This window comes from Rhamphochromis sp. 'chilingali', assembly GCF_963969265.1.
Source record: "Rhamphochromis sp. 'chilingali' genome assembly, chromosome: 9".
In the NCBI taxonomy this organism is placed as follows: Eukaryota; Metazoa; Chordata; class Actinopteri; order Cichliformes; family Cichlidae; genus Rhamphochromis; species Rhamphochromis sp. 'chilingali'.
The window spans coordinates 28,332,318-28,348,114 of record NC_137936.1 but is presented as its reverse complement, the minus strand read 5'-3'; the positions used below and the strand labels follow the sequence as shown (position 1 = coordinate 28,348,114).

Genomic DNA, 15,797 nt, shown 5'->3' with positions numbered 1-15,797 from the left:
TATGTCTCTGCATCCACAAATGTATTTTTATTGTAAAAAGCTGCTACCTGAACAGTTTTTCTTAAAAAAACAAACACAAAAAGATGGCTAACAGAAGAATAGTCTGGTCTGTGCACAAATAGAAATGCTTATCTTCTTTATGGTGTCTGTCTGTCTCAGCCCAGGAAAGTACCAAAGCCATCAAAACGTGATTCTATAAATGGCTTGATAGTGACAGCTTCAGTGGTCAGACCACCATCAAAAACATCTTCTCAAACATTCTTACTCTTCACTCCTGATGTCAGTAATGTTCACAGTTTTTTTCCTCAGAAAATCTACAAAACTTCTGTGTGAATGTTTGACTTATGATTGATTTGAAATTTAGTTTAATTAGATAGCAGTTCTTTTTTGTTGTTGGTGTAGTCTCTTTAAGGATATCAGGGTGCTTTAAGGCTCTTGTATGGTTAATCAGATGCAGTTGCACTTGAACATATCACAGAGATTGCTGTCACATATATTTTCTCTGCATGCGTTTCTCTCTCGCTGTCTCTCTGACACAGATGCATGTCTGCGCACATTGTAAATGCAAAAATAACGTCATACAAGCATAAGCATTAATATCAATGGCACCATCCCAGCTTTGGGATGGTGCCATTATGATCATGGTCAACAACCAAAGCCAGAAGTGAGAACTGACATATTTATTTAAGCTTACTCTATAAACTCACACTGTTTTCTTCAAGCAGGCTACAAGAAAACAGAAAATAACCTTGATATAATATTATGTCTATTAGCGTGGAACAAAAACGAGAAGCTCGTTCCTCAGAAGGTCCTCAGAGACAGGATGAGGTCACCATATAAAAAAAACAAACAAAAAAACAAACAAACCCCACATTATTATAGCACCTAGATACAGTATAATCACACAGATATTACAGTACAAGTTCATATTTTCAACATACACTTGGTATCAGTGTTTCGCCCGTTAACAAAAACACATAGCAGCTCATCTGAACTTTATCGTTTCTACCAAAGTCCTTGGTGGCACTGCATCTCTTAAAAATCCTTTAAACAAAAATCTTACTCTTAAAAACACTCACTCGCGTGTTAAAGTCAGATTGTGTTTCAGTGTTTGTGGGCAGAGAGGTAAGACAGACAGCCCTTGAAACAGAAATCCTGTGACAGCAGAATGAGTGGACTGAACGGGATCTCATGACAGAAAAAGACACGCAAAGAAAGAGAATGCGAGGGAGGGAGAAATGAGACTGAATGCGAATCCTATCCTTTGCGGAGGATGCAGGCGATAGGACCCAGGGGGAACCTAGGAACTTAAAACTGCTTTATTGTAGTGAAGCTAGCGGGAATAAAACGAAGCCATTAAAGGAACTTTGACATCTAACCCTTAAAGTTAAAAGCATGTGTTTAATGACGGCGATAGAACAATAAGCAGTAGTGTGCGTGTATGCCTGCAACTTTTTTGCTTAGTGGTTATTTTATTCCAAAGTAAATACAAGCAAATTAACCACGCGGATACTTTAACGTTAAAGGACTCCATATTTAATCATTTTTCCAAACTAAAATAATCTATTACCAAACGTCCCAAACTGTTCTCTATAGAATGACCACGGAGACGTATGTTGCCAGTGAGAGAGTAGACTAGATGTTTCCATTTAAGAAGTTCTTTAGGTTTAGAATGATCATAAATGCTTTTTTTTTTTTTTTTTAATATTTCCCCAATGCTGATACCCAAGATTACACCTGAGGAAAACCCAGTTTTATTGCACCTTTAGTGAACTCTGCTCCCCTTGTTCATGTTTTTCCCAGTTTGACCAGTTATTGGTTAATTTACAGCTCTTACTTCTTTCAAAACTCGGCCTTGATGGTAAATGGCAATGTCCTGTTTTAGTTTCCATTCAAACGCCACCCTGTTTTATTTTGAAACGTGTCACCGGACATTCAGCACGCGTTAATCCTCCTCTTTACGCGGGTGCCTGGCACCCGGTGTAATGTGCACTCCTCTCCATTCCTCACCAACTCTAAGTCAGTCTGTCAGAGACCGTCTGAGCGCGCACACATACACAGAGCCCTTCATACAGTCTCTGGGGCACACGCGCGCACTGACGCGCACAGACACGTTGGCTCGCTCTGTCGGAACATAGAAGATAGGAGAGGAAAGGGAAGCGGAGAGCTCCCATTTATTTGCCCCCAACTTCCCTCTTTGCGTCTACTTGTGTCTTTCTGATTCTTCTTATCCACCAATGCAAGGATTTTATTACTCTTATTACTGCCACTGCTGTCCCGAACTAAGGGAAACAACTTTAAGGACCAGACGGGAGTATGTAAAATAATTCTTACTGCTGAACAAAACAAGAAGAAAAAGAAGGAAGAGATGGATAAACGGAGTAATTCTGGCGTTTGGCTGGCAGCTTTCTTCTACTTTGTACTTTGGGGACACACTGATGGACAATTCTTTCCAGGTAGTGAAGCAATTTATTCTTGTGTGTGTGTGTGTGTGTGTGTGTGTGTGTGTGTGTGTGTGTGTGTGTGTGTGTGTGTGTGTGTGTGTGTGTGTGTGTGTGTGTGTGTGTGTGTGTTTTAAATATTTTCAGATTCTTTGTGCATTGGTCGGCTTTGATTCAGTTTGAGTTGAATGTCACAGCGCTGAAGTTGCTCACATAGGGAGGACATGCAGGGTGATCTGAGCGCTTTGTGATTTCCAGGGCATTACAGATGCATATGTGGTACTGCTGGATAATGTGATAGTAAAGCAACTTTAAACTCAGCACGTTAGTCGCAGAATCTAAACCACTGTTCTGTATCCACACAGAAATCTTTGCATATGAGTAAGAATGTCCGAAAAAAGGAAACTGCAATAAATCCCTTGTTTAAGTAATTATTGAGATGGGTTTTTTTTAAATAATAGTGCCAGTTTGACTTATGATGGACACTCGTCTGAGTTTGCGTCAGCATATTCAGTTCAGCTTCACATGGCTCATCGGAGGTTTTGACAAAGTTTTGGAGCTTTAGGAGGTTTTGCTTTACGAAGCTTACTGTAAGGACGGGCTACATGTTGTTGACGGTAGAAATGTGTCTCATTTTCAGTTCAAATTATAGTCTACTTTGCTGAAATCACTTGGTTTTAGAAACGGGCAGAACAGTGCGCGCTTGACTCGGTCTGAGCGCAAAACAGTCAATTTACAGCGTCCCCACACTTCTTTACATAACCTAATGATCACAGATATTTTGACATGTACTCCGGCATGCATATAAACGCGCACCTGTACAGCGGTACCATATGAAAAAAAGTGCAAGTGTTATTTAGAAACAAAGTGAAGAATAACTGAAGTTTCCTTTTTAATCTTTGGGCAATGGACTAATTCTAACAGCAGTTCAGATAGCCGAGTAATACTCCGCTTCTCAAACGGCAAATATACCTGACAGTATATTACAGTAAACATACAGATACACAGTTTAATCTCTCGGAGTTTAAAGCTACGGAATCCTCTTGCTGTCCGCAACATCTCCCCTCCGCAGCCCACACTCAGCATCGCTCTGGCACTTGTTACGCACAGGCGAGGTATGGAGAGTTTTCGGAATCCTTTTGGTTTTAGGGATATAATCGAGTCAGTGGTGATTACGATTATCTTTTTTCAGAAGTGGAAGCTCCACAGTTAGATACAAAGACACGAGAGTCGAATTACAACAGCATCGTTATTACTCCCAAACATGGGATATATATCATTTCTTGATAAAACACATCCCGAATGAAAACCAAGAAGCCGTTTAGAAGAGATCAACATGCGATTCCGTAATGGAAACATTTAACGATTCTTCAAAAAAAAATATAGTCAATATTTAAAATTATAATGCAAGCACTTTATGCCCTCTGCCTAGGGCTGTTTTGTATGCTCTTTGATCGTTGAATCTCACTTTTTAACGGTCATGATACAATATGAGACTTTCAAAAACGTCCGCTTGTGTCCTCTGCTCAAACTCAGGAAACTGAAGGTAGACGTGAGATGAAAAGAAAATCCGTTAAAGTCAGCGATGTTTCAGCGGACTGCAGCAGCAACCTGTCTACTCTGTGTTCTGCTCTCTCCAAGCATCTTCTGCTTGGTATTCATGACTTGTACGACTGCAAAAAGAGGCTACTTTGAAGGAAAGACTGGCTCTAAACACTGAGTCCTTCCTCGCTTTATCTTGCATTCTGTGTTGCAGAGGTGCAGAGCCGCGAGTAGCCTCTTTCCGTGCGTAATGGTGCAGCGGAGGTAACCTGTACTTTGTGCGTTACGATAAAGGAAGTACATAACTCGTCAAATGTGTGTGTTTATGTCTGAATTCAACTAAAAACTTAAAGCTTTGTGAGATATGAGTCTTCATTTCGACAGGCTAACATTAACAGACACGAGGAGAACAAAAGAAAACAGTTTTAAAGCCACATAAACAAAGGAAAGCCTATCCTTCATACAGATTTAAAGCAACTAATGAAACACAGGTGATCTCATCATCAGGCTGTGATAAATGGACAAAAGGCTCAAAATGTTGCAGAGGCTGAAAATATTTTTAGATTTTTGTTTGTTTGTTCGTTTTTTCTAAAGAACGATTTGGAGTCTTTATAATATAAGAATGCATCATCATTCTGAATTGTTTCACTCACATTTTTCACTTTATTTGCAATTTATTTTATTAGTGTGTGTGTTCCTGTATATGTAACAGAAGAGAGCAAAGGGACAGTTTTTTTGCTTGTTGTTTGATACGTGCCGTTGGGGGGCGATATTGATACATCCTTGCTATCTGTCGGACAGATTCCCCTATCTCTCTCTCTCTCTCTCTCTCTCTCTCTCTCTCTCTCTCTCTCTCTCTCACACACACACACACACACACACACACACACACACACACACACACACACACACACACACACACACACACGTTGGACCAGACTTTTTTAAAATGATTGTTTTTTCTTTTTATTCCTCTTACAAAAAAATGTGAAACATATTCAGCTATAATGATAATAGACTGAAATCCAATGATGAAGAAATCAATTTCACCCCACGGCTGTCAGTCACTCTTAATGACATCTTGTAGAGGTTGTAATAACCCTCTAATCCATCCTCATATGGAAGCTGCATTTGTATTTGTCTGTTTGCGGACTTAGTTTTTCTGTGTTTATTTATTTCATACTTGTATTTTTTTTAAACATTCAGCTGTTCTAGTTGGCGTTTTGAAATTGGTTTAAGCTGAAGTTTAAGCTGAAGTCAGTGTATGACTTATTGATAAAGCATTAATAACTTACCTGCTTTCTCCTTACCTTTGCTTTTGTGATTTGGGTGAACTGATCCTTTAAAAAGAGGTTCATTTGTTCTTGTGTTTTGCAACAACATTATGTTCAAGAAAGCAGAGGCATGTGTTACTCAAGGCCGTCCTTTCATTTGGTGTGTGTGTGTGTGTGTGTGTTGGGTGCAGCTGTGCTCCTGATACATGTCTTTGAGCTCCAGTGCCCACTAATTGTTGAATATCCGGTTGAATCTTGAGGTGATGGGCACTTAGGTGTGTGTGTTTTCATGGAAACCAATTTACAATTTATATTCCACTTAATTAGATTTCTTTGGCAGCAAGGACAAAAGGGGGGAAAGTGAGAAAAAGAATGAAAGGAGAAAGGGAGCGACCGTGTACTTACTTACTCTTTCTCCTTGACTTGTTTGCCTGTTGTGTTGACATGATAAAGGGATATAGAGAAGTCTTTGGCTCTGATCAAATAAACATCTCTCAATTCCCCAATTAAAGAGCCATTTGTAAGATTAGTGTAGAGACTGCTATGTGCGTTTTGTAAATGAATGACACATGGAGACCTCTCATATAAGTGAAGTGGAGTAAAAATGTGCAGAGGTGAGGGGAAAAAGAGATTTACATGAGCAGAGGAAGGACGTGTAGAATGAACAATGATGAACTTAGGCGTAAAGAACACGAGAAGGTGCGGTGAAATGAGAAGGTCAAAGAACAATTTGGGAAGAGAATGGAGGAGATGTGTGGAAAGGGTGAACTTAGGAGGGGGAGGGGTAAGAGAGAGAAACTCAGGGTTAAGCGAGCAAAACAAAGGGGTGGGAGTGAGGAAAGAAGAAAGGGGGAGAAAGAGAGATGCAAGGGAAAATATGAGGAGGAGTAAGAAGGAGAGTACTCATCTAGATGGGGTGACGAATGAGGCAGCAGATGATATGACCATCCCTTCTTGTAATCTCATCCTTTTGCCTTTGCCTTCAAGCTGCTCTCTATGAATCTTCTCCATCTCCCCTTCTATTTTGAAAGGAAGTGGAGAAAGAAGAAAATGATGGAAATGAAAGAAAAGACAGAAAGAGTAAGAAGTAGATTAACATTCTGGACATGTAAAACAAAAGGTAGGAGAAACTGAAGTTATAGAGGGGAGAGAAGAGCAGATGCCAAGAACAGGACTGGAGAAGGAAGAGACTGTGAGAGCAGAAGAGAGGACAAGAACAAAAAAAGAGAGGAGCTGTCTAGCTGAGATGTAGAGAGGCAAAGGAGTAAGGACGAGTGGTCGGAGGAAATGACAAAGTATCACAAGACTTCCAGAAAAAAAAAACTGCACTAAGTTGATTATGTCTCACTGTTATCAACTGTCTGAGTGGCTATAATTGTTTCCTTTGCTGTGTGTGTGTATGTGTCTTAAAGAACGACAGAGAGAGAGAGAGAGAGAGAGAGAGAGAGAGAGAGAGAGAGGGATTTATGACAGGATATCTGTCACCTCATGCCCCACTCTGTTTAGTATGCTGTCCATCCTCTGTGTGCGTGTGTGTCTCTGCCTAATCCACACCACTTATTCTATTGGCCCGACTAACTGACAGCCTAATAGCAGGGCATGTTGAGTGCTGGAGCATCGTGCATGTGTGTGTGTGTGTGTCGGAAATAGAAAGAGACGGACAGTTTGGTGTTGAATGAATGGTAGTGCATAGTGGAGCTGAAAGAGACCAAAGGTATAAAGAGTGAGAGCAGCCAGTCTCTCCATTCACTAATGTGCACTTAGAAAAAAGAAGGTGTTAATGCAAATGTGCATGTGGTGCAGTATTAGCGCGCAGTTACATCAGAAATTAATTTGTATACCCTTGGTGCTGAATGCCTGCTGATGCAGGGACCACTCACCACCCTTAGATGGCTTACCACCAATGCTGGCAATAGCCTGAATTGCCAGGCACCAATTAGCTGGAAGACCTATTCTAAGTGCTAACATAAGCTTTGGTTAATGCAAATACATTTTGTGAAATTTCAGCTGATTATAATCTCAGCTGCAGACAAGTTCAGAGGTGGAAAGACAAAATCATTTCCACAGTTTTCATTAACGTCGTGTAAAAGTCTCGTACATCTTCCATTTTTTAAAGTCTAGCGAGGAGTACATACAGAGTGATTGGGAAAAAAATAGTGGGAAAGTCATTTTTTCACCACAGATGTGGTCTGTCTTTTATGATTCTCCAATAAATTTCATTATTAGGATGTCTTTCAAGTTCACCATTTGTCTGAAAGCCCATTCAACATTTGAGGCAATAATCACAAAGCACCTTCAGCACCATTATACCCCTAGTCACAAAAATGCAGATTATATTCCCTTCCTCTGCATGTTTTTACTGAAATGTAATTTTTCTGTAAGCTCATGGCCAATTATCAAAATTATTGCCTGAAAACATTAACAAAGTTACTCCCTTGTGGGAGGCAAACAACCATGAGTTCTCTGTTCTGGAAGATGGTAGCCAGGCTGACAGTTATCTGCGATGAGGATATTTGACAGTTCAAAGCTGAATGAGACACTATGAGCACTCAACGATGACATAGCTGTCAAATGCAACTCTAATGTAAGGACAAGAAAAATGTGTGTTTAATGGGCCTGAGGGCGAATTGCCTGGTGTGTCCACGGAGCCATCAGTGCACATAAAACTCATTCGTAACAAATGTACAGATTTAGCCATCAGAGATGCGGCCAGTTTTCCATTAGAACTACAGATAGCTTTATTAAATGGGCTGAAGATATTTGGTGTAGTGAAACCAAGATGTCTTATAATATGCACAAACTGAGCGTGAAACGGAGAAAAAAAATTTTTCCCACCTGCAGAGGATTTAGAGCATGACTCAGAGGGAGAAACATCTCTCACTTACTCTCAGAGAAAAGTAGAAAGCATGTATAAACATTTTAAAACAAAGAATTCCCTTTATAGTTGAGCATAAACATAAACAGTTAATGCCTTCCCTCATTAAAGTAAACTAAGAACATATGGTGTATATTTCAGTGTATTTTTGTGCACTACTTTTTGAGTACAAAAGTGAGATAGCAATACAAGCTGAAAAGTTAATATCATCCCAGGACATTGTGTTATTGTAAAGTACCGCATTGTTAAATCTGTAGTTTGAACATATGCCATTCAATTCAATTCAATTCAATTCAATTCAATTCAATTCAATTTAAATAGCGCCAAAACAACATCAACAAGAACAACAACAGTTGGCAAGATAACCCCAACAATCAAATGACCCCTTTTGAGCAAGTACTTGGTGACAGTGGGAAGGAAAAACTCCCTTTCAACAGGAAGAAGCCTTTGGCAAAACCAGGCTACACTTTTATCACAGCCAAAAGAATTCAGATTGATGATATTGTTGTATCTATAGAAAAAAAATATAATAAGGGACAGCAGTGTAATTTGTAAATGTAAAACAGGTTATAGCTATGTAATGATCGTATTCTTGCAGCTCTAACTTAACACTTTTGCTGACTGACCAGTTGACCAGGCAACTTGTGCAAATTTATTTGTAGAAAAATAGTTTGAAGTTGCTTGCCTTGCTGTACATCTTTGTGTGCCACCCACAGGCCCTGTAGAATGTGGAAAGAGTATACAGTTTTTAGGCAAAAGAGTCATAATACATGGTATTTCTGCAGTATGTCAGCTCATTATTACTTGCTACAATAGTTCTGGTAAAGTTAAATGTGCTGTTAAGATTTCAAATCCAGAACTTAAAAGTTGGATAGCAAAAAGGTATTCTTATTAATATGGTGCCAACATTTTAAACCCACATTATAAACAATAAACAAATTTGGATACAGTGAAAAAAAAGAAGTTTACATTCATTTTATCTGTTTGGGACAAGTGTAGGTTGAGGTATGCAGTCATGTTGACTAAGTATATCATAAATCATGATTAAGAAATCTCACAACGATACTCTCATAATTATAATTACTTTTTGGGTACATGCCAGTTACACTGGAATGATTTTCTTTCCCTACCTGAGTACAGTAGAAAATATCATGACTGTGAGCTTTGAAAAGAGAAGAAAAGAGCATTCATTTCTGTGTTCATTAGTCACCTCAAAGCAGCAGAAGATACCACTAACACTTACCATACAGCCGTCTTTCAAGCAGTAATAGCCTAAATAAAATATATGCCTGGTGGACATTGAACTTTCATTATAACAAATTAAACCATTAATTACAGTTAATTCATGCATTACATAAATTATACAAGGTTACGTTTATAGCAGCCTATAAATTATACAGCCATCATAAGTGATACAACAGTGCATTCAGAAACCTTAACCTTAGAAGGGCATAATGGCATTCCTGATAGAATTCAGCAGCTGGATGGTAGCAGACATAAATGAGCTGGAAAATGTTTTTGTTTTTATCCTTTAGAGGCTGTTAACTTCGGCTTCAGGGCAGGATGGTGCAGATGTTCATCTTCCATGTCTTATTGCACTTTGACTTCACTTTCAGAAGGGAATGCATCAGTAAACATAGCTTTGTGGCACTTTTAAGCTTTCGGGAGTTAGGCGAAAAGAAAATGCAACTCTTAATAAAATTTTGAGTATGAGTGGTTCCTTAAATTTTCAGAAAGCTGGCCCCCTGCCAAAATCGCCTCCACTGTTCATTTGTGAAAGCAGTTTATGGCATGTTAATTAGTTTTAATAATTAAGCATTTTTTAGACACTGTGACACACATGTCATGAAAAAAAAACTTTGGTTTTGTCACCTTTTTGATGGGTCAGATTTAATTGACTGGTAATTTAAAGAATTATGCTTTAGAACACATGTTTCTTGCTGTAAAAGGTTACTTTTTCATCCAAACAATCATCTTTTCCTAATTTGAGGAGTTAGGAAAAGATGTTGGTTAGGCCTGCACCTGACCAACAGGTTTTGGTTGAAATGAATCCATGAATGAAGACAAAACTGAAGTGTTCTCTGACATGAGAACTGGACCTCAGTCTTCTGGTTGAAAGTCAGTAGCTTGCTGAAATATCTTTGACAGGGCTAATAATATAATAACCTCTTACTTTGAAATTATTGGTATGCACAGCACACAAAGTTTAATGAGCAACTACTAAATACACAGTTTTTATTTCTACTGAAACATCGTCTGTTGTACCAGAGCAGGAAATACCTCACAAAATAAGAAAAATTATGTATAAAATAGATTATTCAAACCTTGGATGAACATATCTCTATTTCAACAGTTTCATATAATTGCTGTCTTTATTGATAAAGATATAACAAATTAATCTGTATTTAAATATTCATTAGGTTTCAAAAGTTCTTGTATAGTAAGAATGTGATGTGAAAAATTTCAAAATAAAAGTTCTTTCCTGATTTTGCTCTCTTGGAGTTAAGATTGGTTTAATCTGACAAACCACAACTGTTTACAAGGAATAATTTTGGTCTTATTTAAAGCAACTGCCCAACTAAAATAAGAGCAATACTGAGCATTCAATTAAACTGGTTCTCTGAGGACTTCATAACTCTAGAACAGGGGTCTCAAACGCCAGTCCTTCAGGGGCAGTGTCCTGAAACTTTTCCATGTGTCCCTGTTGCAACACACCTGAATAAAATTAGTCTGTCATTAACAAGAGTATAGAACTTGACTGCATGCTGAAGTGGCAACCCCTAACCCTACTCAAGTAAATGTAAGTGTTTGGAAAAATGTACTTCTAACAGTACTTTTATTGCACCATGTTTATTCACTCATGAGCTGCTGTAACATGAATCAAATGGCTGATTTGCCACCTCAGCATGCAGTCAAGTTCTATACTCTTGCTAATGACCTATTCATTTTATGCAGGTGTGCTGCAACAGGGACACATGGAAAAGTTTGAGGTAACCAGCCCTCCAGGACTGGAGTTTGAGACCCCTGCTCTAGAATGACTTCCTTCTTTGCTTCCAATAGATAAAAGTTGTCCTTAACTACAACCAACCCAGGATTTTGTCTCTTTAATGTGAGGACACTGCTTTTGAGGTTTTGCCAAAATAACTGATGCTTGTGCGATATTCTCACCAATTTTTCTTAATTGGCGTGATGTTTCCTCCAGATTAGTTAAGCTTTTATGAAAAGGCTAGAGTGGCCATTTTCCTGCCATGGTACTCCAACTGGGGTAACTGCTGAAGATGAGGGCACATGTCTAAAATGGCAAAACAAACTTGGAGACAAATCAAGTCGTGATTGAGCTGATTAGAATGTTGGAGGTGTAAAACATACACGGTGCAGCGCATTAAAAACTTCCTTCCCTCTAATTAAAATAACTGCTGATTAATGCAAGAGGTCTTAACGATGCTTAACAAGGTTTTGCGGTAATTAATCCATATTTAATAGAAGATGTTAGGCGAGAGAGACTGCTTCGTCGGCTGAATCAACAAGCTTGGGGGTGTGGATGGCAAAAGGGAAATAAAGGAGGAAATGAGTCAAATAAGTGTGGGTAGCAGTTATAAAGACAGTTATTCAATTTAGCTGAAGGAGAGAGAAGAGAAAGAAAAGATATTAGATGACATCTGAGCATCTCACTGTATTCTCAGAGTGACTAAATTTAATTTATGTCAGACTGTGTGGGAGGTTTTACTCAGAAGATAGATACACAGATGTAGTCAGAGGCACTCTCAACTAGTCTATAAAACATTTCGTATAAAAATCTAAATAACCAAATCAAACTTTAAAGTTCAGGATAAAAGAGCCTTTGTAGAATAATTCCTGTTTATTACAACTCGGGTCTTGGTCTCTATTAGTAGTTATGGCCAGCTTTTCTATCATCATCCTTAACTGTATAAGAAAAAAAGAAGCAGGGCAGGAAACACAAGCGGTAGAAATAGAAAAAAACATATTAGGAAGAATAGATAACGGCATTCAATAAAAGTATTACCCGTATAGTGTATTCATGGTTTGAGTCACCTGATTCCTAGCCAATGACTGCGACAGGCTGTGGAGCTCTTTCAACTTTTGCTCTTGAGTCAGTGTCTTTATAGGAATGCATATAAATAACTGAATTCCACTTCTACCACTTTTTTATGCCATGCAAAAATGTTATTAGTTATTAGGTATAAAGTCAAGGTTAAAGCAATGTTCAAAATGTGGAATCATGATATGCCCTTACATGCTATTTATTCACGCTTTCATGATCTGTCTCTAACCTTGTTGTTGAATACTTTATTGAACACCAAAAAGAACTCTGGCAAATCAGCTTTTACTATTCTTAGTTATTGTACTATTCTTAGTTAGCGTATTGTCTGTCTTGTCTTAATGTTGGTTTAAAATGGAGCACTGTAACAAAAAATAATTTCCCCCAGGGATCAATAAAGTATTCTGATTCTGATTCTGATTCTGAATGGCATGTCACTTAAACTAAAATGGTGAGCATGGCAAAACACATTTGCTAAAAATTTGTAGCTAATATTCTCTCTTTCATAACACTGATGTGGAGACTTCTGCTCAAAGGACCACTGTGCTTAAACACAGGCTCACAGGGGACACTACTAGATTCAGAAAACACCTTACTGTGCTTTAATAACAGCTTAGTAACAGGACAATGTGATTGTCCAACCTAGTCTATGGGTAACTTGTTATAGAGTCACAATGCTTAATCAATTGACACATATTTCTGGAAAATAATGCTACATTATTATATGTTCTTCAACATGAATTCCTAACATTATTTTATGCTCCTGAACACAACTCTTTATCAGTGCGCTCTCATTTGTATTGATTTGTGCCCATGTACACAAAATGAATGTTTTCCACTTTTGAGAGTGGTCGGAGGTGAAGCAAATCATTTACAAGTTCATACATATGAACGATTTTCCCATCTTATTGTTTCAGGTTAAGCAATAAAAAATGATTTGGTTAAGGTTATGTATTAAAAAAACTACAGGGTCAGGAAAAGACCTTTATGGTAAATGGCCTGTATTTGTATAACACTTTACTCAGTCCCTAAGGACCCCAAAGCGCTTTACATTACATTCAGTCATTCACCCATTCACATTCACAAAATACTGCTCTGTCTTTTAAAGCTTAGTTTTCTTGGTTCTCATGGTGACATCTCGCTGCTTTCTCAAGAAAATATAGATGCTTCTGACATGACAGACACACAAATTCATGAGTCATTGTCATGAAAAATGTGAAAACTGGTGTCCTTGAGCAAGAAAGACTGCTTTTTTGTGATTATTTAAAATGTTGTTATGTGACTGGACTGGACTGTACATAGACTGAGGAAAGGCAGAAATAAAAAGAGATATTTCAGAAGAAGTGGTCAGAGATGATAAAAAACGAGATTCAAAGAAACTGAGACTGTAATTCAAAAGTCGAAAAGTATCTTTCTCATGGGGAGAAACTGCACAGAACTAACGGTAGAAAGACAGAAGAAAACTAATTATAAGGGAATATAAAGTTGGCAAAGAAGGAATAAATGAAGATTGACAAAGGTTTGGATAGAGAGGAATGGAGAGAGCGCTAGAGACAGATAAGAGCAAACATCATAATATTTGCCTGGCAGTTTGATTTCCCCTCTCATTATTTACACACACACACACACACACACACACACACACACACACACACACACACACACACACACACACACACACACACACACACACACACACGCACACACAGACGAAGTACACAGGCTGCCCAATATACACACATGTTGTTTTTTTGACAGAACAGTCTGTAGGTGCCAACCATCTTCTAGTTGTTTACAGACTTTCATCTGTACACACTCTTTCACACAAACAGATACACATGTATAGTACACACAAATGCACACACTTGGCTAAAATACTGCCAAGTATACACAACTGTAATCCAGCATCTGCTCTCCTTTATTTATCACTTACTTTTAATCTTTCTCTTCATACTGCATTCTTTATGTGTGATTTTCTTTCTTTCTTTTTTAAACAATTCAGCCTCTTTCTTATTTTTCTCACTCCATATAAGCATCCTCCCATTCATTCATTCATTTTAGCCTCACTTCCACTGATTCGGCAGTCCATCTGCCTGTCAGTCTATCCACTTATGATTTCATCATTTCAGCAATCATCCATCTAACTGTCAGTCAAACCAAACCAAAGCGGTGCACGTGAAGCGAAAGGCAAAACACAGCGGTGTAAGTGTTCATGAGTTCAGTGTGAGCGTACGCGTCCAAAGGTGAGTGTGCGCTCAGATGAAATGCTGATTAATAGATAATTGCTTCTGTCATGGGTAGCTACAGAAAATGCTGCTTGGATAAGTGATACAGACGCACAGAGAGGAAGACAGACAGGAGAATGGACAGATAGACAGAAAACCATTTCCTCAGCCAAGAAGCATGGCAGCCACTGCTTTACCTGTCACTCACAGATAGAGGTTAGAGAAGTAGGGGCGATGGAAAGAAAGAGTAAAATACATAAGTGGGGGAGATCGAGAGGGTAAACGTGAAACCAATGAGGAGGAAGTGGAGGAAGCTGTGAGAGAAAGAGATTTGAGATGAGAGAAAACCATTGAGGATAAAAAGCAGAAATGACAAATGGGAGAATGAGTGGGAGAAAAGAAGGAGAAATAAAGATTGTAGATTGCTGAGGAGGAGGTGCAGGAGGAGGGAAAAGGAAGAGATTAAAAAGTTTAACATGGACAGTGAGAAAACGCCTCATTGATAAACACTTTAATACATAAACGTGCTAGTGTTTTTACATGCCACCCTCATGCTTGAATAAGCTGAATAAGTGAACACCTCGCACTCAGACTGTTGGCTTACTTGTGGTAAAATGTTAAGAAGAGCCTTCAGCTTTCAGGCCCCTCTGCTGTGGAACCAGCTCCCAGTTTGGTTTCAGGAGACAGACACCTTCTCTACTTTTAAGATTAGGCTTAAATCTTTCCTTTTTGATAAAGCATATAGTTAAGGCTGGATCAGGTGACCCTACAATAGCCCTGGGCTGCAGGTAGTTTGATTTAATCATTAGTTATTAATCTCTGGCTCTCTTCCAGTGTGTTTTTTATCCTTTCTTGCTCCCCTCACCCACAACACAGCACAGCAGATGGCTGACCATTCCTGAGGTCTGGTTCTGCCAGAGGTTCTTTCCTGTTAAAAGGGAGCTTTTCTTTCCCACTGTTGCCAAAGAATTGCTCAAAGATCATTGTAGGGTATCTGCTTAACAATATAAAGCACTTTGAGGCAACTGCTGCTGTGATTTGGCACTATATACTGTGAATGAAACTGAATTGTTGCTTGTTGCGTAAATTGCAGTGACCTTTTCCATCAGGATAGAGTCTAAATCTAACCTTAGTGCATTTTTATACCATGTCAGCCTGTCTCTAAGCTGCCACTGCTGAACGCTGCCACATTTAAGTGCATATGTTTTCTGCTTTTTGTAAAGTCACGTAAGTATGAGCATTGTGGTCATTACTCAAAAAGTAATTTATTACAAACTGTTACTTTAAAAAAATGTATTCCATGAAGAAAATAATTTGCTACTCTTTAGATCACATTTCTATTAGGCTACATTTCTACACTGGAAATGTAGCCTAATGCCA

At 38.6% G+C, this 15,797-nt stretch overlaps 1 protein-coding gene across 8 annotated transcripts in view; it reads left to right on the top strand.

The window, feature by feature from the left end:
- The first annotated feature begins 2,037 nt into the window (after positions 1-2,037).
- ptprt (protein tyrosine phosphatase receptor type T) overlaps positions 2,038-15,797 on the top strand; it is a 336,999-nt gene continuing 323,239 nt past the window's right edge. For all 8 annotated transcript variants that reach the window (XM_080890788.1, XM_080890791.1, XM_080890787.1 and 5 more), the window contains exon 1: positions 2,038-2,456. In XM_080890788.1, the coding sequence (XP_080746914.1) occupies positions 2,369-2,456 (88 nt within the window). In that variant the 5' untranslated portion in view covers positions 2,038-2,368. The remainder of the gene's footprint in view (positions 2,457-15,797) is intronic.